The 19,936-nt window shown below is 35.8% G+C and overlaps 3 protein-coding genes across 3 annotated transcripts in view; all 3 read left to right on the forward strand.

Annotated features, from left to right (window-relative positions):
* The window catches only part of LOC147906885 (uncharacterized), a 365,738-nt gene that overhangs the window by 126,739 nt on the left and 219,063 nt on the right, over nt 1-19,936 (forward strand). The gene's annotated exons all lie outside the window — the stretch shown is intronic.
* On the forward strand, nt 10,665-13,222 carry LOC105145719 (uncharacterized). The gene is made up of 2 exons (XM_087415270.1): nt 10,665-10,925; nt 11,093-13,222. The coding sequence occupies exons 1-2, from the start codon at nt 10,665-10,667 to the stop codon at nt 13,220-13,222; spliced, it is 2,391 nt and encodes a 796-aa protein (XP_087271396.1).
* On the forward strand, nt 13,348-14,352 carry LOC147906892 (uncharacterized). The gene has a single exon (XM_087415271.1). The coding sequence runs from the start codon at nt 13,348-13,350 to the stop codon at nt 14,350-14,352; it is 1,005 nt and encodes a 334-aa protein (XP_087271397.1).

The following is a 19,936-nucleotide window of genomic DNA, read 5'->3' on the forward strand; positions in this document are numbered from 1 at the left end:
TATTCATGCAATGGAGTATTAGATTTATTATAAAAAATAGAATCTTTTTGAATTAAAAAAAATTTTTTTTAATTCATTTTTATTGCAATTTTACAGGGATTCAATCTAAATGCATTATTGGTGCAATGCAGTGTTAGATTTATCGTAAAAATGGAATTTTTTGAATTTAAAAAATTTTTTTTAATGCAATTTTAATGCCATTTTTTAGGGATTCACTATAAATGCATTATTGTATCATTGCTGTATTGGATTTATGGTAACTGTAATATTTATTAATTTAGAAAAATTTTTTTTAATGCAATTTTAAGGCAATTTTGTTGGTATTCACTCTAAATTTTTGGTGCAATGCAAGTTAGATTTATCATAAATATGCAATTTATCAATGCTGTGCTAAATATATCGTAACTATGTAATTTTTTTGAATTAAAAAAATATTTTTTTAATGCAATTTTAGTACAGTTTTTCAGGAATTCACTCTAGATGCATTATTAGTGCCATGCATGTTAGATTTAATGTAAAAATTCAATTTTTTTGAATTTAAAAAAAATTTTTTTAAATTCAATTTTAATGCTATTTTAATGCAGGGATTCACTCTAAATGCATAAATGGATCAACACTGTGTTTGATTATTCGTAACTATGCAATCTTTATGAATTTAAAAAAAATTTATGTTAATGCAATTTTAATGCAATTTTCTAGGGATTCACTATAAATGCATTTTTGGTGTAATGCATACTCAAATTTATCACAAAAAGGCAATTTTTTTGAATTAAAAAAAAATGTTTTTTTATGTAATATTAATGCTATTTTCTAGGGATTCACTCTATATGCATTATTGGTGCAATACAGTGTTACATTAATATTAAAAAGGCAATTTTTTTAAATTTAAATTTAATTTTCTTTCATGCAATTTTAATGCAATTTTCTAGGAATTCACTCTAAATACATTATTGGTGTAATGCAGTGTTACATTAATATTAAGGCAATTTATTTGAATATAAAATAAATTTTTTTTAATGCAATTTTAATGCAATTTTCTAATGATTCACTATAAATGCATTATTTGTTCAATGCAGTGTTACATTAATATTAAAAATGCAATTTTTTTGAATTTATAATTTTCTTCATTAAATTTTAATGCAATTTTCTAAGGATTCACTCTAAATACATTATTGGTGCAATGCAGCGTTACATTAATATTAAAAAGGCAATTTATTTGAATTTTAAATAAATTTTCCGGTCGTCGTCTATTCAGAGGCGGAGTTTCGCTGTTAACGTTACACTGTCCTTTTCTTCGGTTATTTACCGCTGAACGCATTGTGCGCATTGCGAGACGTTAGTGTATCACTCAGCATCACGTATGTTTCACGTCCGTCTGATTCGTTTACAATAGTCCCGACTCCTTTCTCTTGATCTTTGTAAGGCATATGCTCGCTAAGTTAGGTTGAGTTGTCCGACTTCGCACGTCCTCATCTCGCTGAATTCATCCGCGTATTTGCAGATGTGCGACGTGCAGCCGCTGTCGAGGCACCATAGTTTATTGCGAGTTGCGGCTAACGCGTGCGTCGACTTGTTACTCTCGCTGCGGTTCGCTACCTAGTCGCGCCTTCGGTGTCCCTCGGGAAACTTCAGACACTATCGCCGAGAGACCCCGCTCGCAGCGGTCTGCATTCCGTCCTTGGCGATCGCTCGGGAACCTACGCCTTCGGTTATCTCCGCGAGTCTTCGGCGCGTCTCGTGCGCTTCGCCCGTTTCGGGCAGCAATGGCTTCGTCGCAAAGAATCCTATATCTTCGGCCGTTTTGGCCGATTGTTTGTTTCGATGCCAGCAGTCGGCCGCTTTGTGCTCAATTTTTCCGCAACTGTGGCATTTAAGCTTAGACTTTTCCTTGTCCAACTCGTTTTTCGGTGCCGCCTTCTTTTTGTTCTTCCAGTTTTTGTTTGCGTAATGCTTGACCGCCATGGCGTTTTGCACGAGAACGTTGTAGTCCTTTTTTCGAACGTCGCTCTCTTCAATTATTTTAATTCGTAATGCTTCCGGTGCAGGTAATTCATCGCGCGACTCGATGGCACATCGGAAGTTTTCATATTGCGATGGTAGGCTGTATAATAATAAAATCGCGAGCAGATGGGGATTTATAATCACTTCCATTTCGGTCAGTTTATCCACTGCGTCGAAGAATGTGCGAATGTGTTCGCGCACGTCTTCCCCGTCCGCTATTTTTTGTAGTGCGAGACGCTTCAGCAGCGTTGCCTTTCGGGCGGGACCCTTGGATTTATACATCCCTTCCAATCTCAACGAAATTTCTCGAGATGATGTGCAGCCCTTGATCTGCTTCAATTCGCTCGGGTGAATTGAAAGGATGAGATCCGACATCGCTTTGCTATCGTTGTCGTTCCATTCCGCGCGAGCTTGGGCTGATACCCCGTCGTCGTCGGCAACTAGTTCCGTTTTCATGTTCGTTCCATTCGCATATTTCCATGCGTTGTTCTTCATCAATATTGCTTGCATCTGCATTTTCCAGGTGTCGAAGTTGTCTTTATTGAGGTCTCAATGCGGCTCATAGCGGACACGTTCATCATGAGTGTCGTTTTCTTTTACGCATTCGATCACCGAGAACCTCTTTCACATTGTCACATTAACACGAACACTTATCGCGAATTTTTGCCTGGGCCCATAACCTGTTGAGGAGGGATTGCAGAGACGTAAGGTTTAAGGAATGTGACACATAAGTTTTAATCTATGAAACGTATATTCTGTGAAAAGCTACAGCAACAGAACGATGAAGTAACAGTAGCGACGCATGTCGTGCTCGAACTGGTTCGTCGAACTATGCACGCAGAGACGAACGTGTCGGTGGTAGAAGCGCCATCTGTGGTTACCGATAGCGTAGCGTTAAAGTGACTTCCCAATAATTTTAATGCAATTTTCTAGGGATTCACTCTAAAATCATTTTTGGTGCAATGCATTTTTAGATTTATCGCAAAAAAGTAATTATTTTGAATTAAAAAAAATTTCTTTTTAATGTTATTTTAATGCAATTGTCTAGGGATTCACTCTAAATGCATTATTGGTGCAATGCAGAGTTAAATTAATATTAAGAAGGCAATTTTTTTAAATTTAAATTTAATTTTTTTTAATGCAATTTTAATGCAAATTTCAAGGGATTAACTCTAAATGCATTATAGGTGCAATGCATTCTGAGATTTATCGCAAAAATTAAATTCTTTTGAATTAAAAAAAGAATTTTTTTTTATGTAATTTATTGCAATTATCTAGGGATTCACTTTATATGCATTACTCGTGCAATTCAGTGTTACATTAATATTAAAAATGCAATTTCTGTGAATTTAAAATTAATTTTTTTTAATGCAATTTTAATGCAATTTTCTAGGGATTCACTCTAAATGCATTACAGGTGCAATGCATTCTTAGATTTATCGCAAAAAGGCAATTATTTTGAATTAAAAAAAGTATCTTTTTAATGTTATTTTAATGTAATTTTCTAGGGATTCACTCAAAATGCATTATTGGTGCAATGCAGTTTTATATTTATATTAAAAATGTAATTTTTTTAAATTTATAATTAATTTTTTTTATTTTAATTTTAATGCAATTTTCTAGGGATTCACTCTAAATACAATTTTGGTGTAATGCAGTATTACATTAATATTAAAAAGCAATGCATTCTCAAATTTATCAAAAAATGCAATCATTTTAATTAAAAAAAAATTTCTTTTTAATGTAACTTTAATGCAAAATTCTAGGGATTCAATCTAAATGCATTATTGGTACAATGCAGTGTTACATTAATATTAAAAATGCAATTTTTTAGGATTTAAAATTAATTTTTTTTAATGCAATTTTAATGCAAATTTCTAGGGATTAACTCTAAATGCATTAGAGGTGCAATGCATTCTCAGATTTATCGCAAAAATGCAATTTTTTTGAATTAAAAAAAGAATTTTTTTTATGCAATTTATTGCAATTATCTAGGGATTCACTCTATATGCATTACTGGTGCAATTCAGTGTTACATTAATATTAAAAATGCAATTTCTGAGAATTTAAAATTAATTTTTTTTAATGCAATTTTAATGCAATTTTCTAGGGATTCACTCTAAATTGATTACAGGTGCTTTGCATTCTTAGACTTATCGCAAAAAGGCAATTATTTTGAATTAAAAAAAGTTTCTTTTTAATGTTATTTTAATGCAATTTTCTAGGGATTCACTCTAAATACATTTGGTGCAATGCATTCTCAGATTTATAGCGAATATGAAATTCTTTGAATTAAAAAAAAGTTTTTTTAATGCAATTTTAATGGAATTTTTTAAGGATTCAATCTAAATGCATTACTGGTGCAATGCAGTGTTACATTAATATTAAAAATGCAATTTTTTTGAATATAAAATTAATTTTTTTAATGCAACTTTAATGCAATCTTCTAGGGATTCTCTCTAATGCATTATAGGTGCAATGCATTCTCAGATTTATCAAAAAATGCAATTTTTTGAATTAAAAAAAAATTTTTTTTAATGCAATTATAATGTGATATTCTAGGGATTCACTCTAAATGCATTATTGGTGCAATGTAGTCTTACATCAATATTAAAAAGGCAATTTTTTAATTATAAATTAAATTTTTTTTCGTGCAATTTCAATATAATTTTCTATTGATTCACTCTAAATATATTATTGGTATAATCCAGTGTTACATTAATATTAAAAATACAATTTTTTAGAATTTAAAATTAATTTTTTTTTATGCAATTTATTGCAATTATCTAGGGATTCACTTTATATGCATTACTCGTGCAATTCAGTGTTACATTAATATTAAAAATGCAATTTCTGTGAATTTAAAATTAATTTTTTTTAATGCAATTTTAATGCAATTTTCTAGGGATTCACTCTAAATGCATTACAGGTGCAATGCATTCTTAGATTTATCGCAAAAAGGCAATTATTTTGAATTAAAAAAAGTATCTTTTTAATGTTATTTTAATGTAATTTTCTAGGGATTCACTCAAAATGCATTATTGGTGCAATGCAGTTTTATATTTATATTAAAAATGTAATTCTTTTAAATTTATAATTAATTTTTTTTATTTTAATTTTAATGCAATTTTCTAGGGATTCACTCTAAATGCATTATTGGTGCAATGCATTCTCAGATTTATAGCGAATATGAAATTCTTTGAATTAAAAAAACGTTTTTTTAATGCAATTTTAATGGAATTTTCTAAGGATTCAATCTAAATGCATTACTGGTGCAATGCAGTGTTACATTAATATTAAAAATGCAATTTTTTTGAATATAAAATTAATTTTTTTTAATGCAACTTTAATGCAATCTTCTAAGGATTCTCTCTAATGCATTATAGGTGCAATGCATTCTCAAATTTATCAAAAAATGCAATTTTTTGAATTAAATAAACATTTTTTTTGATGCAATTATAATGCAATTTTCTAGGGATTCACTCTAAATGCATTATTGATGCATGTAGTGTTACATTTATAATAAAAATGTAATTTTTTTAAATTTATAATTAATTTTTTTTATTTTAATTTTAATGCAATTTTCTAGGGATTCACTCTAAATACAATTTTGGTGTAATGCAGTATTGCATTAATATTAAAAAGCAATGCATTGTCAAATTTATCAAAAAATGCAATCATTTTAATTAAAAAAAAATTTCTTTTTAATGTAACTTTAATGCAAAATTCTAGGGATTCAATCTAAATGCATTATTGGTACAATGCAGTGTTACATTAATATTAAAAATGCAATTTTTTAGGATTTAAAATTAATTTTTTTTAATGCAATTTTAATGCAATTTTCTAGGGATTCACTCTAAATTCATTACAGGTGCTTTGCATTCTTAGACTTATCGCAAAAAGGCAATTATTTTGAATTAAAAAAAGTTTCTTTTTAATGTTATTTTAATGCAATTTTCTAGGGATTCACTCTAAATACATTTGGTGCAATGCATTCTCAGATTTATAGCGAATATGAAATTCTTTGAATTAAAAAAAAGTTTTTTTAATGCAATTTTAATGGAATTTTTTAAGGATTCAATCTAAATGCATTACTGGTGCAATGCAGTGTTACATTAATATTAAAAATGCAATTTTTTTGAATATAAAATTAATTTTTTTAATGAAACTTTAATGCAATCTTCTAGGGATTCTCTCTAATGCATTATAGGTGCAATGCATTCTCAGATTTATCAAAAAATGCAATTTTTTGAATTAAAAAAAAATTTTTTTTAATGCAATTATAATGTGATATTCTAGGGATTCACTCTAAATGCATTATTGGTGCAATGTAGTCTTACATCAATATTAAAAAGGCAATTTTTTAATTATAAATTAAATTTTTTTTCGTGCAATTTCAATATAATTTTCTATTGATTCACTCTAAATATATTATTGGTATAATCCAGTGTTACATTAATATTAAAAATACAATTTTTTAAAATTTATAATTAATTTTTTTAAATTATCTTTTAATGCAATTTTCTAAGGATTCAATCTAAATGCATTATTGGTGCAATGCAGTGTTACATTAATATTAAAAATGTAATTTTTTAGAATTTAAAATTAATTTTTTTTAATGCAATTTTAATGCAAATTTCTAGGGATTAACTCTAAATGCACTATAGGTGCATTGCATTCTCAGGTTTATCGCAAAAATGCAATTTTTTTGAATTAAAAAAAGAATTTTTTTTTATGCAATTTATTGGAATTATCTAGGGATTCACTCTATATGCATTACTGGTGCAATACAGTGTTACATTAATATTAAAATGCAATTTTTGAATTTAAAATTAATTTTTTTTAATGCAATTTTAATGCAATTTTTTAGGGATTCACTCTAAATATATTATTGGTATAATCCGGTGTTACATTAATATTAAAAAGAAAATTTTTTTTAATTTTTAATTAATTTTTTTAAATGCAACTTTAATGCAATTTTCTAGGGATTCACTCTAATGCATTATAGGTGTAATGCATTCTCAGATTTATCAGAAAATGCAATTTTTTTTAATTAAATAAAAATTTTTTTTAATGCCATTTTAATTCAATTTTCTAAGAATTCAATCTAAATGCATTACTGGTGCAATGAAGTGTTACATTAATATTAAAAATGCAATTTTTTTGTATATAAAATTAATTTTCTTTAATGCAACTTTAATGCAATTTTCTAGGGATACACTCTAAATACATTATTGATGCAATCAAGTGTTACATTAATATTAAAAAGGCAATTTTTTTAAATTTAAAATTAAGTTTTTTTAATGCAATTTTAATGCAAATTTCTAGGGATTAACTCTAAATGCATTATAGGTGCAATGCATTCTCATATTTATCGAAAAAATGCAATTTTTTTAATTAAATAAAGAATTTTTTTTTATGCAATTTATTGCAATTATCTAGGGATTCACTCTATATGTATTACTGATGCAATTCAGTGTTACATTAATATTAAAAATGCAATTTCTGTGAATTTAAAATTAATTTTTTTTAATGCAACTTTAATGCAATTTTCTTGGGATTCACTCTAAATGCATTATTGGTGCAATGCATTCTCAGATTTATAGAAATTATACAATATTTTGAATTAATAAAAAAGATTTTTTTAATACAATTTTAATGCAATTTTCTGAGGATTCATTCTAAATGCATTATTGTTGCAATGCATTCTCAGATTTATAGCAAATATGCAATTCTTTGAATTAAAAAAAAAAAGATTTTTGTAATGCAATTTTGATGCAATTTTCTAAGGATTCAATCTAAATGCATTACTGGTGCAATGCAGTGTTACATTAATATTAAAAATGCAATTTTTTTGAATATAAAATTATTTTTTTTTAATTCAACTTTAGTGCAATTTTCTAGGGATTCTCTCTAATGCATTATAGGTGCAATGCATTCTCAGATTTATCAAAAAATGCAATTTTTTGAATTAAAAAAAAATTTTTTTTAATGCAATTATAATGCGATTTTCTAGGGTTTCACTCTAAATGCATTATTGGTGCACTGCATTCTCAGATTTATCGCTAAAAAGCAATTTTTTGGAATTAAAAAAAAATTTCTTTTTAATGTAATTTTAATGCAATTTTCTAGGGATTCACTCTAAATGCATTATTGGTGCAATGCAGTCTTACATCATTATTAAAAAGGCAATTTTTTAATTTTAAATTAAATTTTTTTTTATGCAATTTTAATGCAATTTTCTATTGATTCACTCTAAATATATTATTGGTATAATCCAGTGTTACATTGTTTGAGATCGGTAATTCGGAAAAAAAGTAAGAACTCTTTCGATCGACCGACAGTAATTGTTATTGAACGCTCAAGGCGAGCTCGTGATTTCATCTCGAGCCTGACCTTAAGCCTCGTCAAAGTCAAGGATTCGTCGTTCTTTAGTCTTTTTAAAACAATTCGGTACACGCAAACAGGCACCGGCAACGGACAATAGAAAGTTCTAGAACAATTCAATTCGCGCACGCGAGCGCCGCGCTCCGACGAATACGTCACGCGCTGTCACCAATCCCACGTACGGATTTTCTGTCGCGCATGACTTACGTTGAACGTCGTTAGAAAAGAATCCAAAGCGCCAATCAATTTTGTACAACCAATGCCACGTAATAATTACGCTTGTGGCAAAATTTTATTGGATTTCTCCCAAGAAGAAAGCCCAGGCCGAAAGCAATAAATGCTTCGATCTCGCCGTTCCTCCTTCTTAGTTCTTAGAGTTTTAGACTTCTTAGAGTTCTTAGAGTCATAGTCTCGCTACTATATCGCTTCGTAAAACCGCCGTGCTAACCGCTTAGTGAAAACCGCTATAAAACGAATCTTTCGAGAAGTGCCGAGAAAATCGCCGAGATTTTCCATCATCGCGATTCCACCTATAATTTGGAAAAGGTGACCGCATTTAATATTCTGTTAATCTAATATTTAATTAATTATATTTTCTGACTTTGTAACTGTGCATATTAAAGAAAATTCTTTTGTTAAATTACAAAGAAAAGGAGTTCTCTTTACTGTCGTGTATCATATCAACCGTGTGCCGTTCTCTCACTCGAATCTTTCCGTGCGGTGCATTCCCGCACATTTCTGGTCCTTCGAGCCGGATACTCGCCGGCATCCGCATTGTCGAGTGCATCGCGTTCAGTTTGCTAGCGCTGAAAAGAAAGAGTGAGTGATGGGTAAGAAACTGCAGAATTTGCAGATGAAGCAAAACAACCTTCGCAATCGCATGGCTCAGTCAGTATCAGATCTGGAAGGGCTCGGCGCAGCGAACATTACGCTGGCAGCCGCCGAGACATGCATCGGTCTTCTGGATGGATTTTGGGCGAAATTTGAGGCTCAGCATGAGCTCATCATAGAGCATCTTGAAGATGCATTCGAGGAGAGCGAATACAACTCGACCAGAGTCGATAACTCAGCGAGAGTGACGTACATCACGCAACGAAGTCTCCTTCTCGACTATGTTCGGAAACTCAAGACGAAGGAACCGAGCTCAGCTTCCAAAACAGAAGGTAATGAGCCTTCCGGAAAACCGTCGCTGCCTCGCCTCAAGATTAATTCTTTCTCTGGCGCATACGAAGACTGGTCTACATTCCACTCTCTTCCAATCCATTGTGAGAGACAATTCATCAATCTCAGCAATCGAGAAATTTCATTACCTGAAAACTTGTCTGGAGGGTCCTGCTGAGGAACTGATTCGACCGTTAGCGGTGACCAGAGACAACTATTCACGTGCATGGGAGCTGCTGAGCGAGCAGTACGAAAATAAGAGAGAGTTATCACGCTCCAATTTCTTCAAGTTTACCGCCGTGGCTAAGATGAAGAGCGAAACTGAGGAGGAGCTCAACCGCATCTTCAATGTCGTGACCAGGGTAGTCAACGACCAGGAGAGCATCGATAGGCCTATCGGCTCTCATGGCTTCGATCTACTAAATCATCTTGTCGTCGAGCTTTTCGATCCAAGAACTCGCCTGGAGTCACTCTCAAGCGCCTCGAGCGACATGCCCACTCATAAAGAGCTGATGAACTTCATAAACAAAAGGGCACGTACTCTCAAAGCCGCCAAAGCAAAATCGCTCAAGGTCTCCGACAACCCGTCGCGATCTGCCAAGTCGCATCACGTCAAGAAACACACCGAATCTTCACAATGCGTCCTATGCAAGGGTATGCACCATGTGATGGTGTGCGAAGAATTCAAGAAGAAATCCGCTGTCGACCGCAAGGCCGTCGCCAAAACTCACAGGCTGTGCTTCAACTGCCTCGGCTCTCATACATTCGCGAAGTGCCAGTCGACGAGGACGTGTTCCACGTGCAAGTTTCGTCACCACTCAATGTTACACGACGCGTACGTTTCACCGAAACCTCAAGAGGTCAGCTCACTGTCGGCAGTGCGCCGCGACAACGATCACAAGGCTATTTTGCTCGCAACTGCGCGAGTTTCCATCGTTGATCGTCACGGCAATCGGCATACCACACGCGTGCTCATCGACCAAGGTTCGGAAATTTCTTTGATTTCCGAGGCTCTGGTCTAGCGCCTACGCCTGCCACGCTCTCGATCCGCAATCGAAGTCATCGGCATCAGCGGCAAAAGCTACGGGCCCAGCAGGGGAACGGTGACGCTCAACATGACCTCGTTAACCACAGGGACCGACTTCACCGTCGGAGCCTTTATTCTGCCACGTCTTTCGCTTTACCAAGGCTCTCACGCAAGGATCAGAATGGAGTGGCCACACTTAAAGGGGCTCCAATTGGCTGACCCGGACTACGCTCTATTGAGCTACTTTTTGGAGCGGAAGTATGCTCAATCATTCTCCAGGATGGTCTTCGCAAAGGCCCCCAAGCGCCTATCGCTCAAAAGACACTGCTCGGCTGGATCTTATCGGGAGGTTGCGACCAAGTAACCAACTCAGCACAGCGCCACTCGCTTCAGTGCACCGCAGATCATGAGCTAGCCGAACTTGTGCACCGCTTCTGGGAGCAGGAACGAGAGGTGCCCGCTCCCGTCGCACTCACGCCAAAAGAGCAGTAATGTGAAGACATTTTTGCGCTGCAGCACCAACGCACTGCCGAAGGACGATACATAGTGCGACTACCTTTTGCATCTCCGCCGACGACGCTGGTTGAGACGCGAAGATCTGCTGAACGATTCTTAATCGCCATGGAGCGACGCTGTGAGAGAGACGTACGATTCGGCGATCTCTACCGCGCCTTCCTGAAGGAATACGAGGACCAAGGTCACATGGAATTGGCGCAAGAATCTCCGAATTCTAGCGAAGATCGGTGCTACCTTCCGCATCACAGCGTCCTTCGAGAATCCAGCACCACTACGAAGCTCAAGGTCGTCTTCAACGGATCGCAGCGTACAAAGTCCGGTGAGTCACTCAATACTCATCTGCTAGTTGGGGCTAACTTGCTGCCACCCCTCGCGAACGTACTTCTGCGGTGGCATCGGTACGCGCTAGTGGCTGACATCGAAAAGATGTATCGGCAGATTCTTGTTCATCCCGACGATCAAAGGCATCAATGCATTTTTTGGCGACACAGCGTTGATGAGCCTATTCGCGAGTTTACATTGAAAACCATCACTTACGGTCTCGCTTGCGCGCCATTTCTCGCCATTCGCACTCTGCGTCAACTCGCCGATGACGACGGATCGCGTTTCCCTCGAGGCGCAGATGCGTTACGACACGACTGCTATGTCGACGATGTCGTAACCGGAGCGCATAACAAAGCCGATGCTATCGCTCTCCAAGTCGAGCTCCGCAATCTCTGCATGGCGGGCGGGTTCTCTCTCCGAAAGTGGGCCGCCAACTGTCAGGAGCTTCTTCGCGACATTCCGCCCGAGTACTGCCTCGCCAGAGACTCGCGGTCGTGGGAACAAGAGAACCACTCAACTCTGGGATTGCGCTGGTATTCAACCAGGGACGAATTCGCCTTCTCTGTTCCTCCTCGCATCGTCGTCGCGTTTACCAAGAGAAGTCTGCTGTCGGAGACCGCTCGACTCTTCGACCCGCTCGGATGGCTGGCTCCAGTAACCATTCAAGCAAAAATTCTAATTCAGTCGGCCTGGCTGCAACAGCTAGACTGGGACGCACCATTGCCGTCAACCATCACTGGAAAGTGGAAGCGGCTCTGGGAAGAACTTCCACAGCTCGAGAAGCTCAGAGTCGGCCGCTGGCTCGGCACCGGCGACACGAGCTTTCAGCTTGAATTACACGGCTTCGCAGACGCGTCCGAAAGAGGTTACGCCGCTGTGGTGTACCTTCGCATCACCGCAAACAATCAGACAAAGACTCGATTATTGACAGCCAAAAGCAAGGTCGCGCCAATCAAACTTGTTTCTCTCCCGCGACTCGAACTCTGCGCCGCCGCCTTACTTTCAAGTGTACTCGTGCACACGCGCTCTGTGCTAAAACTAGTTGCAACGCCAGTGATCTTGTGGTCAGACTCCAAGGTCACGCTCCACTGGATTCGAGGTCACGCCTCCCGCTGGAAGACATACGTGGCCAACAGAGTGTCACGAATCCAGCAGCAACTTCCGGAGGCTCAATGGCGTCACGTCCCGGGCAAGGACAACCCCGCCGACTGTGCCTCCCGGGGACTGACACCACGCGAGCTCCTCAGCCATCCCTTGTGGTGGACGGGTCCTGCATGGTTATGCGGGAATCCGACGCAATGGCCAAGCGTCGATCAGGAGCCCATCAAGGACGTACCGGAGCAATGTGCCACCACGCTCGCAGCAGTCATCAGAAGCAACCACGAGCCGGAAGAACTCCTCAGGTTCTCTTCATTACACCAATTGCTGAGAGTGACTTCCTGGTGCTTGCGTTGGCGTCACCGCAGTCGCTCAATCAGATCTGTGGACAATCAGCTCCACGGGTTAGCGCTTCTCCCAGCCGAACTCGACGCAGTACTCCTTCAATGGATTCGCGTAGTGCAGTCACGGTATTATCAGGAGGAGATGACTGCTATCGAAAACAAACGCGGTCTTGCAAGATCCAGCCATCTGCGAACCCTCAGCCCGTACATGAACGAACACGGAGTCCTGCGAGTCGGAGGACGCCTTAAGCACGCAGCGCTGTCTTTCGACGAGCGACATCCTCTCATCGTGCCTCCACGGTCATGGCTCACTCGCCTGCTAGTGGAAGCCTACCATCGTCGTACTCTCCACGGAGGAGCTTAGATGACCCTGGGATTGCTTTGCCTCCCCTTCTTTTCTGGATTCCACAAGGCCGAACGGTGGTCAAGCGATGGCTGCATCAGTGCGTGACATGCACTCGGTGGAGGGCTACCACTCCGCAACTGAAGATGGGAAACCTTCCTCCAGGAAGAGTGACTCCTGCACGACCATTTCTTCACGTGGGCATCCATTACGCCGGGCCTATATTTATCAGGACGAGCAAAGGGCGTGGGCACAGCGCTCACAAAGCGTTCATCGCAGTCTTTATTTGTTTTAGCTCCAAGGCCGTTCACCTTGAAGCTGTTTCAGCATACACCACCGACGCCTTTCTGGCTGCTCTCCGTCGATTCACATCTCGCCGAGGACTTTGCACGGACATCTACTCCGATTGCGGCACCAATTTTTCGGGCGCCGACCGGCAACTTCGAGAGATGCTCCAAGCCTCCTCGTCAGAAGGACGAAAGATCGCACACGTCGCTACATCAGAGGGGATCCATTGGCATTTTAACCCCCCTTCGGCGCCACATTTTGGTGGACTCTGGGAGGCGGCCGTGAAATCTGCTAACTACCACCTGCGCCGAACCATCGGAGAAACCAGGCTCATCTTCGAAGAAATGAGCACCCTGCTTGCACAAGTGGAGGCATGCCTGAACTCCCGGCCCATGCATGCCCTCTCAGACGACTCCGACGACCTCACGGCTCTGACACCAGGACACCTGCTCATCGGGGCACCACTGCTGGCCATTCCCGAGTCTTCCTTGTCGGACAAGAAGGAAAATTTGCTTTCCAGGTGGCAACTTGTCCAGCGGATGCGAGACCACTTCTGGCAGAGATGGTCACGCGAGTACTTACACACTCTGGCTACCAGACCGAAATGGACCAAGGACGCTTTGCCACCACGCATTGGATCGCTATGCATCATTCGTTCCGAGCTCTCACCGCCAAATAAGTGGCCACTGGCACGGATCACGCAGCTACATCCTGGAGACGACGGCGTAATGCGAGTGGTCACAGTCAAAACAGCCTCATCCGAATTAATTCGTTCTTTAGTCAAATTAGTTCTATTGTCAGAAGATGCTACCGCGTTTCTCTCGCACGCTAATGCATCGAATGTAAAGGAGAGCTTGAATTGATCGCCTGTACGTTCGTGAATCATTGCTTCAATTATATTTTATCATATAACTCTCGTTCATGGTTCAAGCTCTTCCACGGATTCATTGTATTGTATCGCTTATCTTATGTACGTGTTTACGGTTTTATTGTAATCTCAATGCGTTCATCGCATCGCAAGTACTTGCGCAAGTACGTGTGCACCGACGTGCTGTGTCGTACGCGAGTACTCAGGTTAAAAGTTCGGAAGCAAGTACAACGAAATAATTTACCGCGTAAATCAAATGTTCGCACTCTTAAAAGAAATTTGCAGCCAGTAATCGCTCTCGATCAAACAAGCATCGCCCGAGATAACTTATACATATATCGTCACGGAGATGACCAGGCGGGCGGGAATGTTTGAGACCGGTAATTCGGAAAAAAAGTAAGAACTCTTTCGATCGACCGACAGTAATTGTTATTGAACGCACGCTCAAGGCGAGCTCGTGATTTCTCGAGCCTGACCTTAAGCCTCGTCAAAGTCAGGGATTCGTCGTTCTTTAGTCTTTTTAAAACAATTCGGTACACGCAAACAGGCACCGGCAACGGACAATCGAAAGTTCTAGAACAATTCAATTCGCGCACGCGAGCGCCGCGCTCCGACGAATACGTCACGCGCTGTCACCAATCCCACGTACGGATTTTCTGTCGCGCATGATTTTACGTTGAACGTCGTTAGAAAAGAATCCAAAGCGCCAATCAATTTTGTACAACCAATGCCACGTAATAATTACGATTGTGGCAAAATTTTATTGGATTTCTCCCAAGAAGAAAGCCCAGGCCGAAAGCAATAAATGCTTCGATCTCGCCGTTCCTCCTGCTTAGAGTTCTTAGACTTCTTAGAGTTCTTAGAGTCATAATCTCGCTACTATATCGCTTCGTAAAACCGCCGTGCTAACCGCTTAGTGAAAACCGCTATAAAACGAATCTTTTCGAGAAGTGCCGAGAAAATCGCCGAGATTTTCCATCACCGCGATTCCAAATACAATTTGGAAAAGGTGACCGCATTGAATATTCTGTTAATCTAATATTTAATTAATTATATTTTCTGCATTTGTAACTGTGCATATTAAAGAAAATTCTTTTGTTAAATTATAAAGAAACGGAGTTCTCTTTACTGTCGTGTATCATATCAACCGTGTGCCGTTCTCTCACTCGAATCTTTCCGCGTGGTGCATTCCCGCACATACATTAATATTAAAAATACAATTTTTTTAAATTTATAATTAATTTTTTTTAATTATATTTTAATGTAATTTTCTAAGGATTTAATCTAAATGCATTATTGGTGCAATGCAGTGTTACATTAATATTAAAAATGCAATTTTTTTGAATTTAAAATTAATTTTTTTTAATGCAATTTTAATGCAAATTTCTAGCGATTAACTCTAAATGCATTATAGGTGCAATGCATTCTCAGATTTATCGCAAAAATGCAATTTTTTTTAATTAAAAAAAGAATTTTTTTTTTTGCAATTTATTGCAATTATCTAGGGATTCACTCTATATGCATTACTGGTGCAATTGAGTGTTACATTAATATTAAAAATGCAATTTCTGTGAATTTAAAATTAATTTTTTTTAATGCAACTTTAATACAATTTTCTAGGGATTCACTCTAAATGCATTATTGGTGCAATGCATTCTCAGATTTATCGCAAAAATGATGTTTTAGAATTAAAAAAAAAATTTTTTTTTACAATTTTAATGCAATTTTCTAGGGATTCACTCTAAATGCATTATTGGTGCAATGCTGTGTTACATTAATATTAAAAATGCAATTTTTTTAAATTTAAAATTAATTTTTTTAAATAAAATTTTAATGCAATTTTCTAGTTATTCACTCTAAATACATTATTATTGAAATGCAGTGTTACATTAATATTATAAAGGCAATTTTTTTGAATTTAAATAAATTTTTTTTAATCCAATTTTAATGCAATTTTCTAGCGATTCACTCTAATGCATTATAGATGTAATGCTTTCTTAGATTTATCAAAAAATGCAATTTTTTTGAATTTAAAAAAAATTTTTTTTAATGCAATTATAATGCAATTTTCTAGGGATTCACTTTGAATACATTATTGGTGCAATGCAGTGTCACATTAATATTAAAAAGGCAATTTTTTTGAATTAAAAATAAATTCCTTTTAATGCAATTTTAATGCAATTTTTTAGGGATTCACTCTAAAAGCATTTTCGGTGCAATGCATTCTTAGATTTATCGCAAAAGGGCAATTATTTTGAATTAAAAAAAATTTCTTTTTATTGTTATTTTAATGCAATTTTCTAGGGATTCACTCTAATGCATTATAGTTGTAATGCATTCTCAGATTTATCAAAAAATGCAATTTTTTTGAATTAAAATAAAATTTTTTTTAATGCAATGTGTGAGGGTAAAGCCGTAATGTGATCAGTAACATTTAAAGACAAAAGAGTGCGGAAACGCACACGAAATATATCGATCTTTTTTAAATATTCACAGATATAACGGTAGAGATGTGATTTACGGGCAGTTATTGTGTCTGATGGCTGCTTACCTGAAAATTTGTCTGTCGTGTAACTCCTCGGGAATTATTATAAATTTAACCTCTGTCTGTAATGTAAGGCACTCAGAATTCATCGCTTATGCAAGAGGTGTAGAGAACGTAAATAGCGTTTGTTGCCATCTTGTCCATCAATTGAGATTCAATGATTGCTTTTTGTAGTAGCGTATTAGTATTTTAGAGCTTTCAGTACAGTATTTTTTGACGGTTGGTAAGTATTTCTTAACTTGAGAAACATTTGGTCTATGTTTAATCAAAAGTTTTTTTGCCAATAGTCTTTGAATATATTAAAAGCAGAGATTTCGAGATTTTTGATCCATTTTTTCGCTCTGAACATTTACCCTAGATGGTTTCTATTTTAATGTCAGATTCGTATTCAGCGATTCAAAATAAGAAGAATAGCTTGGATTCCACCCCATTACATGGTACTTTTTTAGACATGTGTAATTTTTCTCAACTTAATGACGACCTTAAACAATTTTTTATTAACTTCAATTTAATGTATTAGCATCAAGTGGACCGTAATTCAAAATCACCGTTAATGAATTAGAATATGTACGAAATTAAATTGTTATTTTTGCACTCCCTTTAAATTGTTTATATGAGGTAAATGCCTCGCTCGCCACATCCGGCTCTGTTGAAGCTATCTAGCTGATAATATTACTTTTAGGATACGGTTAACGCGATGCTACGAATGCTTTACATAAAACGAATGCTTTGATTGATCAATTTGTAAAATTCTTTTTTCTAATTGGTCAATCAGACGCTTCAAAGCATTTGTAGCGAGACTTTAACCGTAGCCTTAGATAGAATTCATTAGCTTAAAAATATATTTTTATATTAGAGTATAGCGGAGCTAGTTGTGACATTTTTTTTAAGTTATAAATTTTCACATAATTGTCATAGATTAATGGTAAATACTTTAAAACATTGCATATTCATCTGGCTCAATAACTGAGTATTTATAAATCGTTAATATTTCATAACTAAGAAAAAAAATACGTTCATTATGGATGCAAAGTGGATCAATATGTCACCTATGGGGCATGTCGTGCATCCTCGAAGGTTAAATTGAAGATAATTGTTTAATGAGATTATATATGATTAAAAAACTTAAAAGGATATTTTATGTATATATTAATTAAATTTTTATTAATAGTGTAATAATTTGTAATACTCTCTCTTTTTAAATGCTTATTAATTAACAAAATTAGAAAATCTTTACTCTTTATAATAATAATTAAACGTAAAATATATATTTAATCGTTAAAATAGAATAAAAAGTATCGATAAAGATAGATTTCATTTGAGCAGCTGAGTTTATAAGATTCATTATGGATACTGGGTCCGACAAGCCCCAAATTGGTGTTGAAATACTTATTTATAACTGAAAAACCGTAAATAAAATAGCAACTTGAATATTAAAGTTAAAAAATAAAAATAACGATAATAACTTCCAAAAACACATTTGATTGTTATTAATAGCTTTAATTACAAGGTAAAACCAAAAAGAGTACACCAATAATTTTATTAATCTAATAACTAATCTATTAATTTTACTTTTGATATACGAAAATGTAAAAGCACACGTTTTTGGCTATTGACAGCCAGATACAAATTATTGTATTAAGGCACAGTAATCTCTTTCTTTGTGCTACTTACGCAAGCATAGACGTATCTATATATATTTTGGTTATTTAGAAATTTGCATTTAATTCAACTTGCCCTTATGCGCAACTAGCCCCGCTCTATCCTATACGTTTTTAAATTCACTTATATGTGTAGCTTCTCTTTTTAAGGAATTGATGAAATATTGCTTCAATTTCTATTTTAAAAACATGACGACTGTAAACTGGACAGAAGGTTTTGAAACATTGGATGTCGAAACAAAGGCTATGTTAATAAATAAAGGGAGCACCTTTTTGTCATCAGAAATTAGTAGTTCTGGTTATTTAGAATAATATATTTCTTAGTTTAGAGGAAAAAAGAATATAATGGACTTTGTTCTGTGAAAACAATTTACTCTCATAATCGAAACCATTATTGCATGTGTTATTTAATTAATAAAAAAATGATTAAAAAATTAATAAATGAATAACAAATACAAAAGGACAAAAATTAATTTAAATTGTGAATAAATTATTTTAATTAAATCATGTTGAAATACTCTTGAATGTCGTAAATAAAAAATAGATAAATAATAAATAGTGATTATTGAAAATGATAAGATATACAATTGTTACATAAATTTAAGATTCAATAGAGTATTCCTTCATATAAATTCTTGAGAAAATTCTCATCGAACTGCCACATCAAGTGGTCGAGCATTTCGTCAAAAATATATCCTGATAACAAAATGTTAGCAGGATGTCGATAGATTGGTATGACAGCGGATTTGATGAGAAGATGTTGGCAGACTGATCGTAACTGATGTCTCAGTCTGCTTCTGTTCTGCTGGCAAAACCTGTTAATATTCTATGCAAATAAACTGGCAGCAAAAATTGAGCAGAACCTGCTGACAGAATCTGATAGCAGATTGTGAGTCAGAGTCTGTTGACATAACTTGACAGCAGATTGGCAACAAAAATCGAGCAAGCCCTGCACCTAAATTCCAGGCATGTCCGAATGTATTTGAAATGTATTTCATCATATTTGTACAAATATGAACATATAGGGCTTTACTTAAATTAAATTTGTGGCATATTAAAATCAAATGGTTATATTTTTTAGATTACTAATTTTTGGGCTTTAGTGGGATTTTCACATAAATCTATTTTGTATGTCTGTAATTTCAGGTAATTAAAAATTTATCCGGAATTTATGATTAAATTATATTTGATTTTTATTTGAAAATACATACTAATAATTCAAACTTAATGAGTAGGATTTCCATTTTTAATATGTTTAATCTACTTAATGTATTGCATAGTAAAAGTTATTCTACTATCTCCACTTGGAAATCTATTACTAATAAATTCCGAAAATAATTCAGAAATTCAAATAACGTATAGAGCACTACAGC

The sequence above is a fragment of the Acromyrmex echinatior genome, chromosome 17 (assembly GCF_024713525.1).
Source record: "Acromyrmex echinatior isolate Ae372 chromosome 17, ASM2471352v2, whole genome shotgun sequence".
Classification (NCBI taxonomy): Eukaryota; Metazoa; Arthropoda; class Insecta; order Hymenoptera; family Formicidae; genus Acromyrmex; species Acromyrmex echinatior.

Excerpts from the sequence above, each read along its gene's own strand:
- LOC105145719 (XM_087415270.1), top strand. The coding sequence starts at position 10,665 with ATGACCTCGTTAACCACAGGGACCGACTTCACCGTCGGAGCCTTTATT. Across the intron at positions 10,926-11,092 it reads CGGCTGGATCTTATCGGGAG|CACCAACGCACTGCCGAAGG; the intron begins GTTGCGACCAAG and ends TTTGCGCTGCAG.
- LOC147906892 (XM_087415271.1), top strand. The coding sequence starts at position 13,348 with ATGGGAAACCTTCCTCCAGGAAGAGTGACTCCTGCACGACCATTTCTT.